The sequence below is a fragment of the Lepisma saccharinum genome, chromosome 3 (genome assembly GCF_977018435.1).
Source record: "Lepisma saccharinum chromosome 3, izLepSacc3.1, whole genome shotgun sequence".
Lineage (NCBI taxonomy): Eukaryota > Metazoa > Arthropoda > Insecta > Zygentoma > Lepismatidae > Lepisma > Lepisma saccharinum.
In genome coordinates, this window is record NC_139231.1 from 58597281 (window position 1) to 58619270 (window position 21990).

Here is a 21990-nt window from a genome sequence, read left to right on the forward strand (position 1 = left end):
AGTACACAAACAGTTCCTTGAAATGCTAAATGAGTTCCTGTTCTGCCAGATTCAACTTCAGAAACACGAGATTTGGAAGCACTTCAGGAAGTAACCTACTTCTTCTCTTATCTCAAATCTGTTCAGCAACACTGAACACTCAATCACTGAATACTGATGCAGCAGGTATGTTCAAGTATTTTCTCAGGACTTGCTTCAGGTTTGAATATTCATTTTTGAATTTCCAATACAACAGCAGATCCTGGTTCAGCAATATACTGTTTTATTTCCGATTTATAGTTAGGTTGATCCTCTGAATGAGTTTGCAATAATTTTATTACAAAAACTCTACAATAATGACGAATCATAACAAAATTTTCAGTAAATCTTACAAAACTAGAATATAAAACTTATTAGAAGGTAAAAGCTCTAGTATAATCTGTACCGGTTTAAATATCGGATTTTTGCCGATTCCGATACCGATGCCGATGTGTCAATTTCGGCCGATTTTCATACATCTGTAATCGGCTTTGGCACATCCCTACTTTCTTTGTCATCAGCTGGAAATTTGCACATCTCTTTTGTTTTTAAATTAACTTTAAAATTCATCTGGAATATTTATTCTGAATGCATGGATTGTATCATCTTCAGTACTGTATTAAGTATATGAATATATAAAATATATATCTGTGCAGGATAAGATCTTTCAGTGGTGTATTTATAATTCCATTGTGTGTGTGTTTAGGAGTGGGGGGCTGGGAGTGTGCTTATCTAGCTTGATCGTACATATCCATGACTGCTTTGTTTTGTATTCTAAGACATTCATATTTCGAGTCCAGATTTTTGTGTAACTATGAAATATGTAATGCCATATGATGAAATTGTAGTCAATATGTAGAGTGGTTCCAGTAAGTAACTTCGAACAAAACTCGCTTGTATGACACTCCTACTCCCATTCTAGATTAAAAATTAGGGATTTTTGACAAATACTAAAATGAATAAGCATGCAGTGATTAGGTAATAATATATCTTACAAACATTCACACGTTTTTAGAAATGGGTTGAAATTACTCTCATGCAAACCAGAAAAGTGAAATTTCATACGACTTCGATTGATTGATTGATTTGTTGTTTTAAGTCAACTTTATTCACAGTAAGGCCAATCGGGACTGGAACTACAGTTTAAAGTGGGATCCGAACCACTATGCGTCTCCATATAGGTACAACTTCGAGATGAGGTGGTTGCTATATAGGCATTCTAGGTTAACTTGTGTAAGGTGTGACCTTTTCTTACTCTATTTTCCCATAACTATTCATTATCACCATCATAGTAGTTTTTACAGAGAAATAGACTGATAGAATTAAAACAATTACACTTTTATTCCAGAAATTATTCTGTTTGATAACTTCCCCAATGAGCTGTGTCACTCATAGCTATTATTTTATTCTATTCTCTCATGGCAGATGGCACTGAACTAGTTTCTATGTTGTATTTTCCAAAATATTATTTCATCTACAGAACACTGAATGTAAGTTGTGATAGAAATTAACTGTAGTGTAAAATATTTACTTTCATCTACAGCATAACATAACCCATGGTTCTACAGAATAGTTTCTCAACCTATAGGGTGCGACCAACTCCTGGGTCCTGAGGGGACATTTGGTGGGTCGGCAAGTTGGACTCGAAACTTTGTTAACTGGGTCTTAAAAACCTATTACCTTAAATTACTTAGATATATTGCTTTAACAATTTAAATTCAGGCCGTGTTGTTGTAAAAGAGCAAATATATGATTATAGACTAGGTGCACACCCCTACAAAGTAATTCCGCTGGTTCCCATCTTATGGGTCCCATGAAGTGTAATATCCTTCAAGGTGGGTCCCCGACTGAAAAAGGTTGTGATCCACTGCTCTACAGCCCTGGAAGGGCCTTGGCCTATCAACTGACTGCCAGTCTGCCTCCCACAACCCTACCTAGAGGTGTGGAGATCTTCAACCAGTAATGGGGTGATGTAGGGTCAGCACATCGAACCCTCAGCTGTTATAGGAGATTTCCCAGACTGGGTTACGCTACTCACTTGTAGGTCCTCAATTTTCTTAGGATGGTGGTTAAGTTTGGAAAACAAGTACTGACTATATGTATATATATCTTTTATTCCAGTATATTTCATACCTACAAGCTGCCAGCCGATTTGTAATGGTTTCGTTAGATGAATAGCGCTAATGTTCCATCAGTAGATTTTAATATACGTTTTATTATTTATTCTTATTTCCTGAGACAAAACCTTCGAATCCTGTCTTTTGTTTCCCTGGCATTTTCAGCATCAAATCTCCCCCCTCTTAGGGTACTCCACTGATATCAATTGCAGAGAAAGTGGATGCATTTGTCTTTCGTTTTATGAGGCCATAGACAGATGAATGGAATTTTCTACGTTGGTAAATCAGAAGTGTCTACATCTTGCGATTGAATATGGTAGGCCTACACAAGGGAGAAAATTACAGTGACGGCACCAGAAACAGTTGCTGATATTAAGTGTGCTGTATCCTGCAGATTGCCCACCCACGTTAAACTGTGCAGCAATTGTTACGAAGAGAAAGAGACAATTTGGGAAATGTTGCAACATGGCTCGAGCACCCTTTAGAACACTTTGGGTAGCGCAATGATCCGCTCACCCACACCCTTCCATTCCTGCTTTTATTTTCTGCTAATAATTCGGACATATCTCGTAAGGTCGTAGTATTTATTTTATTTAAGTGCATTAAAATGTTCTACAAGGATAAATACCATTGCTCACTTAATGCAGGGGTCCTGTGTTCGAATCCCTGTTAGAGCTTTCTTTGTCATCAATTTTTCGTCGCGATTAGCCTAAAATTGGAAAAATGCAACGCAAAATAAACAACGACGAGGGAGGGGGTAAAATGCATTGATCTACGAACAAAGTAATCGCTGTAGAGTTTACACAAGACAAAATCGCGATTTGCCCAAAATGTCAGAAAAGCAACGCATAATACGGAGAATAAGAAATAAAAATACTTATTACCACAGATAATACACAGACCATTTTTCATGCACAACAGAATGATTTACATGCTGGAATTTCAGGAACTTGAAATTATTTTCCTATGTTGTGCTTCTGGGCTACTAATTCTATATATCTCGTAACTTAGATGTAGAAATCATTCAAACGTAACTTGCATTAACTGAACAATGGTATTTATCCTTGTAGAACATTTTTATGCACTTAAATAAAATAATTAATACGACCTTACGAGATATGTCCCGAATTATTAGCAGAAAATAAAAGCAGGAATGGAAGGTTGGGGTGAGCGGATCATTGCGCTGAGACGCATTGAACTGTCACTGCCAAGAGGAAGATATGATTGGCGGAGAGGTTGCTATGACAACGCTTTACGTTTCAAAACAGCCGTAGGGTGGCTCCACATGCCCGGTTTGGTATACACACAGATTACAAAGGAGAGATAGGAAGTACGCGATCTTATTAATCTGTGTAAAAAAATTAAAGTAATACCCAGTGAGAATTTAGACAGTGACCACAAGATACTAGTAGATGTGAGGAGATGGAAAATAAAAGATAGAAGGGACGAACAAGCGAGAAGGATAAGAGTGTGGAAATTGAAGGATAAGATGATAAAAGAGGAATATCAATATTACGAACAAAAGTGCCAAGAGATGAACCCAAAGGAGTAGAAACAGAATGGACAAGATTTAAAATAGAATTAGTAGAGGCAACCGAAAAGGTATGTGGAAGGACAAGCAAGAAAATAAAGAAGAAAGAAACACCATGGTGGAATGAAAGAACTAGAAGCAATGAAAAACAAAAATGATGCATTTAGAAAATGGTTTACAGATAAATCACAAAATGCACGAAAAGAGTACATGGAAAAGAAGAAATAGGCAAGAACAACAGTAATGGAGGAAAGGAGAAAGTGGATGGAAGAATGAACCAAAGAGCTAGAAGAAGATGTATATGGAAACAAGAAAGTATTGTATGGATTAGTGAGAGAAAGGTGAGACAGCTGTAAGCTAAGGGAAGAAAGGGGAAATGTAGAAGAGGATGAAGTAATAAGGAGAATGTGGAGAAATCATTTCGAGAAATTGCTGAACGTGAAAAAAGGAAATGAACATGAGAAATTGAATCTCACATGGAAAGACGTGGAGGAAGTTCTGAAGAGAATGAAAAAAGGTATAGCACCTGGAGTAGATAAAGTGCCAGTAGAAATGATACTAGGAGCTTGAGTGATTGGTGTGCAGTGGCTGTATAGAGTGTTGGAAACCATATGACGAGAGAGAGAAGTGCCAAGAGATTGTATAGATAGTTCCCATATTCAAGAAGGGTGGTAGAAAGGATGTAAAACTACAGAGGAATAACACTTATGTGCCACTCAGCAAAGGTGTATGAGAAAATATTAGAGAAAAGAATAAGGGTAGTAACAGAGATGAACATGAGAGAGGAACAGTATGGAATTAAAAGAGGCAGATCAACAGTAGATCTGATATTTACCATAAGGCAAATGCAGGAAAGACACTACGACTATGGAAATGATTTGATTATAGCATTCCTAGATATAGAAAAGGCATAGAGGAAGAGATAGTGAGTAGAGTGCAGAACACATACAAGGCCAACCAGAGCTGTGTGAAAACACCAGTGGGAAGAATGGAGTGGTTCATAAGTAATGGATTAAACCGGGAAGTGCTCTTTCCCCTCTGCTCTTCATAATTATTAGGCTGTCAATAAATAACGAGGCAGAGGATATTTCACAGAACTTACATTAACGAACCTCAGAAATATTGTCCGCCACTGTTTAGGCATTTATTCCAATGTAACACCAGACGCAAAATGGCATGCTCGTAGAACTCCTTTGGCTGCTGTTGAAACCAATTGCGCACGCACTCCTTGACGTCATCGCCAGATTGTCCCCGCAGTGCTTTTTTGAGCTCACGGAAGATGTGGAAGTCACACGGGGACAGATCTGGACTATGGAGGGGGGGGGGCAGGACTTCCCACTTGAATTATTTCAACATTCCTTTGTTGCTGTGTGTGTTTTAGCATTGTCATGCAATAGAATTACTGAAGTTCAGAAATGTATTGGGAGTGGTTTTGGTTTGATTGGTTTGAGTTGGTGTTTTAAGTCCACTTTATGCACAGTAAGGGTAATCGGGACTGGACCTACAGTTTAAAGTGAGATCCGAACCACTTGTGCCTCCACCGGATATCGAACCCGGGACCCCTTGATTACAAGGCAATGACGCTACCACAGCGCCATGAGGGAGTCCTGTATTGGGAGTGGAATCTGTAGATTAATGTGTAGTAGTTGTGGTGTGTAGTTTGTTTATGTTTATATTGTGTAGTAGTTGTGGTGTGTTTGTATTTATATTGTGTTATAGTTGTGATGTGTTTGTGTGTGTCTTGTGTAGTAGTTGTGCTGTCTAATGTGTTTGTGTTCGTCTTGTGTAGTAATTGTGCTGTCTAATGTGTTTGTGTTTGTCTTGTGTAGTAGTTCCTCCATTCATATTGGGGGTTAGGCGTAGAGCTGACAACTCTGCACTGTAAAAAAAAAAATGTCAAGGAACAGCAATATAAGGCCATGGATGTTCCCAAGGTAAAATATTCCGGAGGTAAAATAGTCCCCCGTTCGGATCTCCGGGTGGGGACTACTTTGGGAGGTCCCTGGACTAAGGATAAGATCTACGTTAGGAATAAGGATATTAAATTAGGCACCTGGAATGTTCTGAGCCTTTACCGGTCTGGGGCATTTCAGTGTACTGTTAATGAGATAGTTCAGTATAAATTAGATGTAGTAGCTGTCCAGGAAGTTAGGTGGCCAGGAGAAGGGAATTGTAAAACTAAAAATTATACTTTTTTCTATGGTGGTACTGAAAATCGTAATTTTGGAACAGGCTTTTTCATAAAAAATAGAATTATCTCGGCTCTTAAAACAGTAGAATTTGTTAATGATAGGATATCACATGCAGTTTTACAGGGTAGGTGGTGTAAAATTATTTTAATAAACATACATGCACCAACGGAAGATAAAGATGATAATACTAAAGATGATTTTTATACAGAGTTAGAACAGGTCTTTGATAAATTTTCTCAGTATGATATGAAAATTCTGTTAGGTGACTTTAATGCACAGATTGGCAAAGAAGAGACATTTAAACCCACGATTGGTAAAGAAAGTATTCATGAATTAAGTAATGATAATGGTATAAGATTGATTACTTTTGCAACCTCAAAGAATTTAATTGTGAAAAGTACCACTTTTAAACATAAAGATATCCATAAATATACCTGGTCTTCTCCAGATGGTAAAACTCATAATCAGATAGATCATATTCTCATTGATAAGAGAAGGCATACTAGTATAATTGACGTTCGTACACATAGAGGTGCTGACTTGGCCAGTGACCATTATTTAGTAATTGCTAAATTAAGAGAAAGACTCGCAGTGATAAATCATAAGCAACAAAATCTAAAAGTTCTAAAATTTGATACAGGAAAGTTTACTGATGAAAGAATTAAGAAAGATTACCAAATTAAACTGTCAAATAGATTTCATGTTTTGCAGGATTTAAATGATGATGAAAATATAAATGAAACAGACATAAATAAGAATTGGGAGCACATACGTAATGCAATAGAATCAGCAGCTAAAGAAAGTATAGGATACCATAAACCGAGAAAAAGTAAGCCATGGTTTGATAATGAATGTCATAATCTAATAGAAATAAGAAATCAGGCTAGACTTAGGTGGTTAAATAACTCTGATGATACAAATCTAAACAATTATAATAGAATAAAGCGAGAAGTTAGTTAACTAAGTTTAGAAGTAAAAAAAGAGATTACTTGAAAAGCAAAATTAACGAAATTGAAACAAACAGCAAAAATAAAAATATCAGAGATTTATATAAAGGTGTAAATGAGTTTAGAAAGGGGTGGCAACCTAAAGTAAACTTGATAAAAGATAAAGACGGTGATTTTCTAGCTGACCCAAGCGATATTCTAAATAGATGGAAGAACTACTTTAATGACCTTTTAAATGTCCATGTAGGAGATAAATCAGAAGTAAATCAAGTGCACACAGCAGAACCTTTAGTTCCAGAACCTAACTTGACTGAAGTTAAAGATGCTATTAAAAGGCTAAAGAATAACAAAGCACCTGGCATTGATTTAATACCAGCTGAGTTAATTAAATATGGTGGAAATTCATTAATATGTCAAATTCATAAATTAATTTGTTTAATATGGAATAAAGAAGAAATCCCTCAACAGTGGAAAGAATCCATAATTGTTCCTGTGTTTAAAAAAGGTGATAAAATGAACTGCTATAATTACCGTGGAATTTCTCTACTCTCAACAACATATAAAATATTATCTAACATTCTTTTAACAAGACTAACCCCATATGCTAATGAAATTATAGGTGATTATCAATGTGGATTTAAACGTAACAGATCAACTACAGATCAAATTTTTCACATCAGACAGACACTTGAAAAAAAGTGGGAATATAATCAAAATGTTCATCAGCTATTCATTGATTTCAAAAAAGCATATGATTCGGTCAAAAGAGATAAATTATATAATATATTAGTAGAGTTTGGAATACCTAAGAAGCTTGTTAGTATGATAAAAATATGCACTAGTGAAACAGAAAGTAAAATTCGTGTGGGTATTAATATGTCTGACAAATTTACAATTCATGATGGGTTAAAACAAGGAGATGCATTATCTCCATTGCTCTTTAATTTTGCCTTAGAATATGCTGTTAGGAAGGTAAAAGAAACTAAAGAAGGACTAAAATTAAATGGTGTGACTCAGTTGTTAGCATATGCAGATGATGTAGACTTACTGGGGGATGATGTGAATACAATTAAGAATAATGCTAAAATATTTTTCAAAACTGCTAAAGAGATAGGTTTGGAAGTTAACAAAGAGAAAACTAAATATATGCTTACAGGCCGAAACCAAGTGTTAGGTAATAATCAAAATCTAATTATTGATAACAACTCGTTTGAACCAGTTTCCAAATTCAAATACTTAGGAGTAATATTAACAAATGAAAATTATATTAAAGAGGAAATAAAAAGTAGGCTTAATTCAGGAAATGCATGTTACTTCTCTCTTCATAAGCTTTTGTCTTCTCGTTTAATATCTAAGAAACTAAAAGTTAAAATATACCAAACCGTAATTTTGCCTGTAGTATTATATGGATGTGAAACGTGGTCCCTTACATTGAAAGAGGAACATAAATTGAGAGTATTTGAAAATAAGATCCTTAGGAAAATCTTTGGACCTAAACGGGATGAGGAGATTTAGAACTACATAATTTGTATTCATGTCCAGATATTATTAGAATAATTAAATCAAGAAGACTGAGATGGGCAGGCCATGTGGCACGAATGGGAGAGGAAATAGGAGTTTACAGGATTCTTGTTGGGAAACCTGATGGTAAGAGACCTGTAGGAAGGCCAAGACGAAGATGGAGGGACAACGTTGAGATGGACCTAAGGGAAATCGGTAGGGATGGAAAAGAGTATATAGAACTTGCTCAAGATAGGGAAAGATGGAAGGCCTGTGTTGCTGCAGCCATGAACCTTCGAGTTTAAGAAGGCTAGGGAGTTAGTTAGTTAGTCATGCAATAGAATGATACCAAGAGAAAGGTGACCGGGACGTTTCAATTCTTTTGCCTTCCTGAGCTTTGTTAACATTTCACAGTACCGCTGGGCACTGACCATAGCTCCATGTTCCAGGAGGTCGACGAGTAGGGGTCCCTTGCGATCGAAGAAGAACAAAAGCATGACCTTGACAGCACTAGTTTGGAGGGTCTTCAACTTTTTTTGTGGAAGGGATGCCTCCATTATGCATCGCAGTCAAACACAGAATGACTGGACACGGCCGCTGCTCGGTTAGCAACCTTTGCGCATACCTCGCCAGATACGTAATGCCATCTAGCGGAAAAACGCACGCGAATCAGTTTCGCCACACCTGCACCTCCATTTTGGGCCCATTGACCCATTTCTAACTACCATAGTTTTGGTGTAATATTCTCTGCCTCGTTATTTATTGACTGAGCCTCATACAATGGATGCAATTAACGAAGAAGTGAGGAAGAAGATAGGAAAGGAAGAGATAAAGGACCTCTTGTTTACTGATGACTTAGTAATATGAGGGAACAGGGAAGAAGTAGTACAGAGATAGCTTGATATTTGGAATGAGGAAATCGGAAGAGCAGGAATGAAATTCAGTGCAGAAAATTGATTGATTGATTTCGTTTATTTTACTTCGCGTTTTGTGCCTCTTGGCTAATTTGCGAAGATGGGGATGAGTGATGAAATGATGAAATTGATGATTGGATAAGCACAAACAACCAAGCCTGAGCGGGATTCGAACCCGGAATCCTTGGCGTCAGTGCATAAAAGAGTGAGGTGCTAATAACAACAAGAAACAGAGCCAGAAATGAACCAAGAATAAAGATGGACACAGAAGAGTTGAGGGTAGTGGAGAGCTTCAAATATCTATGAAGCATAATTGAGAGAAGTGGAAGAATAGATGAGGAGGTAAGCAGAAGAGGACAAATGGGGGGTGGACCTATGAAATGCAAGAAGGTAATATACAACACATACTATGTGCCAATAATTATGTATGGAGCAGAGACCTGGACAATGACAGAGAGAAACAAAAGAAAGATGCAAGCAGTGGAGATGAAATTTTTAAGGAGTATATTGGGGAAGACTAGAAGCGATAGAATAAGGAATGAGGAGATCCGACAGACAGTGTGTCTGGTGAAGCTTCAGGACAGGATCAAGCACCGATGAGGTGGTTCGGACACATGAAAAGGATGGATGCAGAAAACTAACAGTAAGAACTTACCATGCACAAGGAGTGGAAATAAGGCAAAGGGGAAGACCAAGATGTCGGTGGAAAGAGCAGATAGCGGAGTGTGTTAGGAGAAGAGGACAAGATTGGAACACCGTGGAAAGAGAGGAGGAGTGAAAGACCAGGAAAAAATGGAGAGGCTAGACTTCTATGCCGACCCAGCCAGAGGCAGGAAACGCCGAAGTATGATGAAGACAAAACTGGAATAAAAGTAATTAATTCTTGCGCCAGTGACCTTCCTAAACAAGGCTCTACTAATTACATCATAAAAACTAAATAGTGGGCCCCAGTGGCAAAGTGGTTATTGCTCTATGATGGCAGGAGTCCAAGGTTCGAATACCAGCTTGGACATGGGAGTTTGTGAGTGTCTATTCATCAATTTCATCATCACTCATCCCTATCTTCGCAAAATAGGCAAAAAGTGGCACAAAAAGCGAAGTAAAATAAAGCAAATCAATCAATAAAAACTAAATACATTCTAATACATGTCTGACTGTACCATATTGCTGTTTATTTTACAATTTGGATAGCAACAGTGCAAAAATTTATAATGGCATGTTTATTACTCTGATTTAATGATACTCATAAAACACAAAACACACAAACATGAAAAAACATGGGTGTCTGGCATACTGTGCCGTTGCTCTAACCACTGACCTACTGAGCTGGCCTGGCCTCACCTGATTTTTTGCTATCGCTGTTTTACCTGCGTGGAATAGTCTCTGCCAGTGCTACCGCAACGGGATCTGTTGCCTTTGAAACACGGTAGACTTCGACGTTGCCTGGTTCCTCCCAGCGTATTGATGTTAATATTCCACGCAGGTAAAACAGCGATAGTGAAAAAATCAGGTGAGGCCAGGCTGGCTCGGTAGCTCAGTGGTTAGAGCAATGGCATGGTATGCCAGACATCCGTGTTCGAGTCCTGGTCGAGCCTGCATTTTTCGCTAAAAATTTCTACGTGGTACATCTGTGTGTGCCTAATCTACAATGAAAAAACATATACTGTACTCATTATTTAAAAAGTAATGGAAATTTCCATATGTGAACTTCAATTATCAATTTAAAAAATTAGAACTGGATTTGAAAATTCAGGTGACAGGTGAAAATTTTCAGGAGCCTGTATTTTTCTACCACTGGTGGGAACCTTGTCATATATTAAAATAATCACCAAATTCCATGTAAACAAAATAAGATCTGTCTAAAAATTTGAAAAGAGAGTACATACAAGTGATTTAACTTCTGTTTTTTCCAATGTGTTGGAACTGCTTCTAGTTCCTACCTTAGGAATAGTCAGGAAGAAAGATATTAAAAAATGTAAAATGGCTAAAAAGGGCAAAGCATCCTGGAGGTCATACATCATGCAGTAATATCTGTGTTCTTCAGGTAATTAGCTTATTTTAGAAGCACAGAATCCAGACAACCTATTAACAAAGCCTTCACCTGATGATTAGCCCCCTTTTTTGACACTTTGAAACTATTTTTAAACATTTAATGTTTTAATGGTTTAATTTCTAGCCATTTTTGATTGATTGACTGATTGATTTGGTTTATTTTACTTCACTTTTCTTCCACTTTTGACTAATCACATAGGTGAAGATGAGTGATGATATGATGAAATTCATGCAGGGACTCCCACAAAGAATGCCCATATCCAGGCAGGAATTCGAACCCCGGATGCCTAGCATCATTAACATGCTGTGCTAACCACTTCACCATAGAGGTCGGCTAGCCATTTTGAAAAGAAACTAATGAGAAATATAAAACTTTCCCTGATTACACTTTCCCCACTTGATAAGTTCTTTCAGTACAGTCCCCTGAAAAACATCTAGGTTTCACTGTACTCCTCAAATTAACTACATATTAATGACGAGTTACAATTGAACTTACCTTGGGATGGCAACAGCAGTTTGGTTCCCAAGCTTAAAAATAATGGCAGACTTTGGAGGAGGTGACTCAGTCCTTTGCAATTCTCGATTTCCACCTTCATTGTCCTCGCCTGCTTTGTTCCTTTCTTGTTCCCCCGTCTTCCCTTCAAAGCTTCCAATTGCAGGCCTGAAAGGGAGAAAAATATAAACTTCACTTTGTGTATTGAAGGTTCCTTATTGAAAACAGGAAGATTGTTTGAAACAGTTGAAATATTGCAATAAAAATGAATATGTGCAAGGAAAACCTATAAAGTATGTGTAAAATCACTTGTGTTACATATTCATAAACATGTTGGCACAAAGCATAAGTTACAATTTATTTGGGATTTAATTCACCTTCTGATGTGAATGCTTCAGATCTTCAAGATGCACACAATAAGTTTCCATTTGTGTTATTCACATTGGATATAAATAATACAGTACTTGGTATCAGTAGCTGCTTTTGCCTATTTGCACATTCGCACGTGCACACCCAAATAAATCAATAATGCAAATCATTATTATTATACTTATTTATTGAACTCTATCTCCTTCGAAACATCAAGTGTTCCCACGCCGCTCCACCAAGGGAGATGGTGGAGATTGGGTGTTTTGGCTTGAGCACCGTGTGAGGGGAGGTTGTATCGTTTAGGAAGGCTGTGAACGCAGCGATCTGTATGCGAGCAAATGTAGTGTTGCAAACCCATTCCATTGGAGATCGTGTGATCATACATTATCTCAAATTGAGGGTTTTTTTTTATGAAAGGGAAATTTTGATGGTATATTGTCCCGAGCATAACAGGGGAAGAAAGGAGAGGGGGAGGGCAACTGAAACCAAAACAGGTGTTTTAAGCATGTCTTTGCATCGTGCATCTTGGCCAAAATAAACGGCCTCTGTGGCGCAGTAGCCGAATTATCAACCCACGTGGAGGGAGCGTGCATCAAATAGTCAGCTGTTTTGCATTGTGTGGCGTTATTGCGTTACAAAATTATTTAACGCTGTCAAAAGGTCGTTCCTGTTTCAGTGCAAAGTGTTTGATTTCATGATGAACAGAGAACCTGTACATAGCAAAAGCAGACTTAACGTTATTGAATTTTTGGAAGGAAGTTAGCTACAAAGCCTGTAGCAAATGCAGTAATATATGGATACGGCGGAAGAGAAGGAAAATTCTGAAGTACGATTACGAAGCAGGGCAGTGTGAACTTAGTGAGTACTGTTATTTGCTTTAACATTTATTATTCTCTTGATTTCGCTTGGTTTGATCAGTCTGTCATTAGAAATAAACAACAGGTAGATAGATTGCAACTGATTTCCTCCATGTGGTAGTTGGATCGGCTTCTTTGGTGTACGCCATATTCTCCTTGTTCATTAATATCAGCAGAGCCGGGGAGAAAGTTTCTACGAAATATTTTGCAAATCAACAATAGTATTGATATTGTAGATCAGTGTTTTTATGTTTTCAGTGATTTTGTCAGGTTATCGAATGTTGAATTACATACTGCAGAATAACATCGCTCTTCTCGTGATTGGCTGGATAATTTCCGAAATATTTGAAATTTGTACAAAAATTTGTGTTAAAAAAAACATGAAATACGTATAACTCTGTCATAGCCCCATTTTCAGTGAAAGGTGATCAAAACGTGGGTTGCCAATATATTAACCTTTTGTCGCCCAAGGCCTTTTTCACAAGTAAGCCTCTATTGCCCGACCCGATTTTGAGTAAAATGCAGAGTTTCAATTAAATGAGTGTAGATCGGAGGCTAATTGCCCTAGAGAGATGAGTGATATACTGTTGTACGCGGAATGAACCAGAGATTCAGACTATATGAAATTTTTGAAAATTTGGCGTATATGTGGTGGAGGGGAGGGGGCTAACTCTCAAAATTCCAAAATTTCGGGAAAAAAAATTTGGTTCCCCCACCCTCCCCCCAAGAAAAAAGTACATGACAGTGTCGACATGCACATGGAAATGATCGTAGACATGTAAGGAACACAAAAATATTTGCATTATTATCATATGACCAATGTAACTTGAGTTGTACCCCCAAAAGGAATGGTCGGCACGCCACTGATTCAAGCTTCAAAATGCAGCGGTACCTTGAAATGACTATAGCTCAGAAACTAAATGCCCTAGAGATATGAAAGATATACCATTGTATGCAGAATGAATCACAGATTTAGACGATATATAATTTATGCACATTCGGCGTATATATGGAGGGGGAAAGGGAGGAAATCCCCTGAAAATACTTTTTCTTTAAAAAATGGGGTTTCGCCCCCCCACTCCACCCGCCCCCCGAAAAAAAGGATATGAAAAGTTCAAAATGCACATAGAAATTATCGCTGGCATGTAAGAAACAGAAAAATATTTGCATCATTGTCGTATGACCAATGTAACTTGAGTTGTACCCCCAAAAGGAATGGCCACTGATTCAAGCTTCAAAATGCAGCGGTACCTTGAAATGACTATAGCTCAGAAACTAAATGCCCTAGAGATATGAAAGATATACCGTTGTACGCAGAATGAATCACAGATTCAGACGATATATAATTTATGCACATTCGGCGTACATGTGGAAGGGGAAAGGGGGGAAATCCCCTCAAAAATACTTTCCTTAAAAAAAATGGTTTCCCCCAACCCCGAAAAAAATGTCAAAATGCAGAAAATGCAAAATTTATGCAAATTTGGTGTATATATGGAGGGGGAAGGAAGAAAACCCCCAAAAATTATTTTAAAAAATTGTCACTTCACCCAAAAAATGTCCTCGCACTTGGGCACAAAACAACACCTACGCACAACATTCACGGACGAAAAGCTAGAACGTAGTGACAAATGAGCGCCAATTCTTGCAGCTGCTTGAAATTCTATTTTTAGACAATGCTGGGTAACCCCTGTTGCCACTTGTGCTAAAAAAAAACAAAGGTTTCCTTCAGCGCATTAAATACATGTGTTAGGAACAATATAAAAAAATAAAATCGAAATTCTAGCCAAAAATAGAAAAGTTATAACGTAAAAACTACGACCTTGACCTCTCTCTTGCAGAGTCTGCAAAAATGACGCATGATTCTTTTGCACACTTAAAATATTCGGGAAATTAAGCAAAATGCAGAATTTTCATCATTTTTTGCAACCATTATGTAGGGAGAAATGCATTTTACAATTAAATGATTATCTCAAAGTTATGTGGCTGCGGTGGCTCAGTCGGTAACGCGTCTGACTACCATGCTCAAGGTCCCGGGTTCGATCCCCGGCCGGCTCAAATCCGGGAACTTTTCTAACGGTGGAAGTGGCCCCGGCGCGCACCCAGCGTCGAATAACATGGGTACCTGGGGGAAACCCTGGGGGGTAAAGGCGGTCAGGGGCGTGATGCTGATCACATCACCCCCACTCACGACCGGATCAAGAAAGTGTGGGGCGTTACCCCTACACCCCCTATACGCCTTCATGGCGTGGTGCTATGCACAGGGGAACACTTTACCTTTTACCTTTTTTTTCTCAAAGTTGTAAGTATTTTGCAGCAAAACTCTGGCAGATGGCTCCAATGGAAAACTTACATACAAAAATTATAAATATTCTGAACTACTTTTAGTTATTACAATTTTCAAGTATGGGAATCTGTAAGAGTATTGGAATCGATAACGGGAGAAAGTTGTATCAGTTCAGCCGTAGTTTTAACTACTTGGAGGCAAGCTTGGGAGAGGGGCATTGGCAACCATAATGTGATGCTGGGAACATCATCACTATGACGGAGATCAAGAATGCAAAAGACCCAAAGAGTATAAATGTTGGCTAGAGCAAATCAAACCTCCAACCAGAAGAAATAAGGAGCCACAAGAGCCAAAGCTCCATTATACCATGTGTAAATGGTGACAGAAACCCATGCTAATAATAAAATAATATAATCAATACTAAATTAGTATAAAATTGGAATTACTTACGTGAGTGAATATGAAGTTTAGAACAACGTTTCAGGGTACAACTGCTCCCTATTTTCTTACCCGTTTTTGTGATGCTAAGATCTAAGAAATTAATCTTATCATTAACAAGGTTTTCCCTAGTGAATAAGAATGGGGGTATACCATAAACAGTTAGCCGGGAACCTGTACATTAATAAAAAATCGGATCACCCACGGAGGATTAAAACAAACATATTCCTTAATTTCTTCATTAGGGCAGGAAGATTATGTAATGGAGAGGAGGAAAGAGAAAAGGAAGAAGAATGGATAATGGAAGTAGGAAGGAAAAATGGTTTTAAAACTACGAAATGAAATGAATACTAAGGAATGCACAGAAAATTATCAACAGAGACAAACATAGATAAGAATAAGGAAACAACGAGGGAGGGGGAAAAAGAAAAAAGTATGGAGAAAGTTAGTTTTGTAGGGATTCCGTACTTTAACTCTTCAAGCCGGTTCGACGTACACGTGTACGGACCCTCATAGTACTTCTAGAGGCAGTTCGATGTACACGTATACGTCCCGTGTAGTAGTGACGAAATGATGAATATTCCGCCATCTGTTGTTTTCCCACATGAACGAAAATGCATGTAACTCAAGAGTAGACTGCAATGTGCTGCCATCCGTTGGCTTTCCTTACATGAAATTATGTGCGATTGCATCACTTTATTACGTAAAAAAAACAGCTGAGAAATGATGTCGCACCAGCAGGTAAAGGGCATCGAAACAGACGAAATGTGTGCGTTTTAAGAGGAATGTGACAGTGAAGGTTCAATTTCTTCATTTCTAACTACAATTGAAAGTGAAGTAAACTATGCAGAACAGGAAGTAGATAGTGTCAGTGATAGTGAAAGCGAATTAGATGGCATTACATCCTCACATGTTGCATCATCGAATGTAACCTGGAACTGGAAAGAAGTTGACGACTCTTTCAAAGCAAATAAACTTGTGTTTTGTGGATTGTACGGTCCCCAAAAAGCAGTCAATAATGTTCATGATCCCTTTTTTTTTTTTTTTTTTGACACAACACACAATGTTGGAGTTCTAAACTAACAAGAACACAAGACAAGTACTTTGTAAGTTCTTATTTTGATTATTATTTTTGTTATTATAGTATAAATGTCATTATTTATACATTTTTGTGTAGTGTGAAGTTTCGTTTACAAGTCCTGAAAATTTTATTGTAATTGAGTAAATGGTTTTTAAGATATGTTCAATTTTGTGACATTATGCAAAAATTGCTGTTGAACATTTAAAATTACTGCCTCTCGCAGCGGCTGATGGGTATTTAACTCCCGGCTTCAAGGGTTAAAGGGGTATCAGAAAAAAAATGAGAACACCGTAAGAGAATACAGGATTAGGTGTGGGATGAAGGCCCCCCCTGGAATATTGAGAAACATTTCACCGAATATAAAAAGGGAGGAAGAGGAAACCCCAAGGAATCTAAAAGCCTATATAGAATTAAATGCGAATGTGGCAAAGAGTATATCAGACCAACTGGAAGAAGCATGCGTATAAGATGGGGGAACACGAGGACGACATTAGAGAAGGAGTCCCCAAAACTGGATTATCCAAACATATAATCATGCGCAGGCATAAAATCATAAAGAAAGAGGTTATTAAAAAAGAAAACCAAAAATTGAATAGAAATGCCTAAGAGACTGCAAACATTTGCACTGGGAGAAATATAAAACTAAACAGAGACGATGGTAACTTAGAGGAAGGATGGGTAAAACTTTTCAAAAAATGGGACAGAACAATGAAATAAGACAGAAAGATGGGATTCCATGTTACTCCGGAAGTTGTCCGAGCGGCCGGGGTGGAACGGGAGTTCAAGTTGGAATGGTGACATAATGGAGGGGAACGTGGAACAACGAAGAAGGGGAAATAACCTTCACGACTTCTCGATCTGGAGTTGATAGCCAGTGCTGGCTGAGCAACAGAACATGTTTTACCGATTTTATAAGACCCCGCGTTTCAGAGGTTTTAACTAGTTGTTTTTAGACAAGAATGTTGGCAGGGATTATTTCAAGTGTTTCCTAACCAAACCTCTAACCTAATCCTTTATTAACACTTTGTGATGCAGCATAATGATTAGTGCCTAGAGAAAATAAGATCCTGAAGAAGGGGGCAGTTGTACCCTGAAACGTTGTTTCCTAAACTTCATACTCAATCACATAAGTAATTCCAATTTTATACTAATTTAGTTTTGATTATATTATATAGTGAGTAACACACACCATAGGAAAATCTCTATATATAAAAATGGATGTATGTATGTGCGTTTGTGCCGGCATAACTCTCGAACGGCTGGAGCGATTTCAACCAAACTTGGTACACGTATAACTTGCAATCTGGAAAGAAATACTGTGGGGGTAAGACACCCCTGGCACCCCTAGGGGTGGGGGTGGGAAGGGGGTGACATGTAAAAATAATCAAAATCGACAGATATTAGTGTCGAATCCATAGTTTTTGGCCTCCCTAAGATGAATAGTGAAACTCCCAATGCCGTTCAACTCCAAGACACCTCTGGCACCCCTAGGGGTGGGGGTGGGAAGGTGTGACATGTAAAAATAATCAAAAACTACCGATATTAGCATGGAATCCATAGTTCTTGGAGTCGGTAAGATGAATAGTGACACTCCCAATGCTGTTCAACTCCAAGACACCCCTCACACCCTTAGGGGTGGGGGTGGGAAGCGGGTGGCATGTACAAATAATTGAAGATGGCCGATATTAGTGTGAAATCCATAGTTTTCGGGGTCGCTAACATGAATAGTGACACTCCCAATGCCGTTCAACTCCAAGTTCATTTTACACTATAGTAAGAATTCATTATTTTCCTGTCTAATAGAAGATTGGGATAAATAAATACCCGAGCAATCAGCTAGTATGTTAATAAAATAACTGTAGTAAGCAGTTCTGCGTCAAAACTTTATTCACAATGTTTTATCACATTTAAATCTTATTTCAAATTTTAAAATTTGATAATTAATTCATTTTTCAAGCTCATTTGCAACATTCTGATGACCAATGGAGTGTTAGAAAACTTGCAGCTGCACAAGTAGAAATACATAGCACGATGTCACCTTCACTTTGTCTCAACAGGAAACTGTCTATTTCCAGTTTTTTATGACCCTACCTCCCCACCCTCTACGTACCTTCATGACACATTCATTGTACAACTGGTTAGTTCCCCCCTTTTTTACCTTTAAAAAAAATCACTCCACCATCTTCCATTGTTTTTATACAAAATATCTTGATAAAGAAAGATCAGTTTTTCCCTTTAGTGCCTTCCCGATACCATGGTGGTAATGTCAATAAATTAGACACCAATGGTCCTGGGTGCAAAAACAGACAATGCACACAGTGATTCGGATCCCACTTTAAACTGTAGGTTTTCCCAATTAGCCTTCTGACGCATAAAGTGGTCTTAAAAAAAACTCAGGTTTTCCCTGTACTGTCACTGATGTGCCATGCCACACATGTTCACAATATGTCACTGTCGATGTCGATGGGGGAAGGTGATTCAAGGGTTAAGGACCAAGTCTCCGGCCCCCGAGCGGGGTTGTCCCCTTCCTTAGGGACCTCCCGTCTGTGAGGGTGCATCCGGGACGGTCCCCCTTCATTCCGCGCCCGGTAGGGCAACGCGACTCGTTGGGATCCATCTGAAGGGCCTGGGGTGGAACTCTCCGGCTTGTCCAGAGAACCCCCGGTGACCCGGATGGAACCCGACGGCTCACGGGCAGGCCTGGGGATTTGCCGCCATTTTTAGGCAGAAGGCGTAGAGGTCGCAGCTTGCTGCAGCGTGCCTGGCAGTGTTCCCCCATTCCCCGACCGTCCGCCCGGGATGATGCTTGTCCGGGAGTTTGCAGGGGGCATACTGTGATCCCCGGGCCCGTGTGGTTTTCAACAAGTGGCCCATCCGACCCATCTTGAAACACGGACCTGGCCTTCAATCATACAAAATTGCAGCTACGGGACTCGATGCTGACCATGCATCACCTAACAAAAAGCTGCTTCGCAGGCCCTAGCCTTCAGAGAGTTCAGTTTTTACACTCAGACTGGACTATTGGTGATTGATTAACAGTTCAAAATGCGATCCAAACACTGTGCAACGTGACTCCATTAGGAATCAAACTTGGGTCCTTGATTGCAGTGTTTAGATACAGTGGAACCCTGATATTACGTTTCCAGATTTTACATTTTACTGGATTTTAAAAATTACACCTTGTTCCTCTGAGAAACGTAAAATCGAGGTTCCATTGTATATTAGTTCACATTGAATTGTTATTGCTGAAACTGTGTAAAATTCCCAAGAGTACAAAAGAAACAACATTAAGTCACATAAATTATTACAATAAATTGTCAGTAAATAAAATGAGAGAGACAAGCATGCAATAGTTAAATACATAACATTACAATTCAGTTACAGACTTGTGCTTACCTTGAATTGGGGTCATTTGCTTGGTTCTGTATTGTTACAAGAAGAGGTGTCGCTAAACTACGAGAGCAATTCTGCTGCACTTCCTCAGCATCTTTATCCTTTTCTCCTACTGGGTCTCCTTGCTCACAAGGCCTGCTTCCAAGTGCTGTGCTTACAGTCCTAAAAAGAAACAACGTACTTTTTTGTAGAACCGAAGTAAGGTAATTCTGAATTATTTTCCTGTAGTTTACGGTTATTACAAGCATAAGAGAACAGTTTTTCTTTGTGACGTTTCAGGAGAACACACGCTCCCTTCATCAGACATTTATTTTCATTTTGACTAAAGATACAGTTATAACAATGGTTAGACATATTTTAAACAAAAAGAATCCCTTATATAATGGATGTTGTCAATGTTACATTGTTGTAATATAGCAACCTAACTGTGAAAAGAAGCAGTCTGTTATCAAAATTGTTTTTAGATCACCAAGAAGTTTGGAATGTACATTTAATGAATTCAAAATGAGAAACTCTCTACCAGATGTGGAAACCACAGGAATATATAATATAAGTTGTTCATGTTCAAAGGATTATGTGGGACAAACAGCAAGGAAAATGGCAATAAGATGGCACGAACACGATTTGGATATTATAAATCTAAACCCAAGAACAGGTTTGTCAACTCATATCATCGAAGAGAAACATTTGATTAAAAAGAGAAGGGTTTTAAAAAGATTAACGGGAAACACAGAGTTGAATGTCTGGGAAGCTTCGTTCATTGCAGAAGAACACTGGAATAAATTAAATAATGAAAATGGTAACATAGATCCAGTATGGAGTTTTCTTTTTCACAAATGGAGTAAGCCACCATCTTTAAAAGTAAATGTAACAGAAAACATCAAGAGACTTTGTGAAAACAATGATGACTTTGAATTACCTGATGATATTTGGGATTCATAATTTTAAAGAAAAAATAATGAGAAAAAAAAATATCTGAAATAAAACAGACTGCTTCTTTTTACAGTTAGGTTGCTATATTACAACAATGTAACATTGGGAACATCCATTATATAACGGATTCTTTTTGTTTAAAAAACATCTAACCATTGTTATAACTGTATCTTTAGTCAAAATGAAAATAAATGTCTGATGAAGGGAGCGTGTGTTCTCCTGAAACGTGACAACAAAAAAATGTTTTCTTATGCTTGTAATAACCGTAAACTACAGGAAAATAATTCTACAATGCAAGCAATGCGTACATACAAGAAAAACTAAGATAATTCTGTCTGAAGCTTTCATGTTTCGCACATTCAACAAAGATATTAATTAATGTACTCATTTTATAAAAAAGGGCATGTGCGACTTACTCACATCGTTACAATACAATATAAGTACTTAAAAAATACTATAAAAATGATTACTTATGGTTCGTGAGTATATGTTTTATAGAAAACACAATGTTTCGAGACACAACTGGTTTCTTCCTCAGGTGCGCTTCTTGGCAATCGGAATTACTTCATGCCTACGTCAATACACAAAAGAACAAGGAATAAGGTGATAGTAAAAGATCATGGTTAAAAAAGGTATTTGTTAAAACTGTCCTTTGTGCGCATAAAAACTCACTTTCTCACATTGCCAAGCATGAACCTCAAACCTAAAAGCAACCATAAAAACATGTCTCCAATTACACGCTAAAACCACACCTCAAGCAACGTTGTCTACATGGTAACTGATTTAGCTTCTCTCTGAATGCTGGAAGTTGCCAGACTTCCACCCCTGACTGCTCTACCCTCTTCATTCCCCCTCCCCTACCGCTACACCA

General features: G+C 38.1%; 1 protein-coding gene across 2 annotated transcripts in view; it reads right to left on the minus strand.

The window, feature by feature from the left end:
• Window positions 1-21990, minus strand: part of LOC145985068 (uncharacterized) — a 70079-nt gene that overhangs the window by 22576 nt on the left and 25513 nt on the right. For both annotated transcript variants that reach the window (XM_083118639.1, XM_083118638.1), the window contains 2 exons: window positions 20190-20348; window positions 11768-11932 (listed from right to left, as the gene is read on the minus strand). In XM_083118639.1, the coding sequence (XP_082974765.1) occupies window positions 11768-11932; window positions 20190-20348 (324 nt within the window). The remainder of the gene's footprint in view (window positions 1-11767; window positions 11933-20189; window positions 20349-21990) is intronic.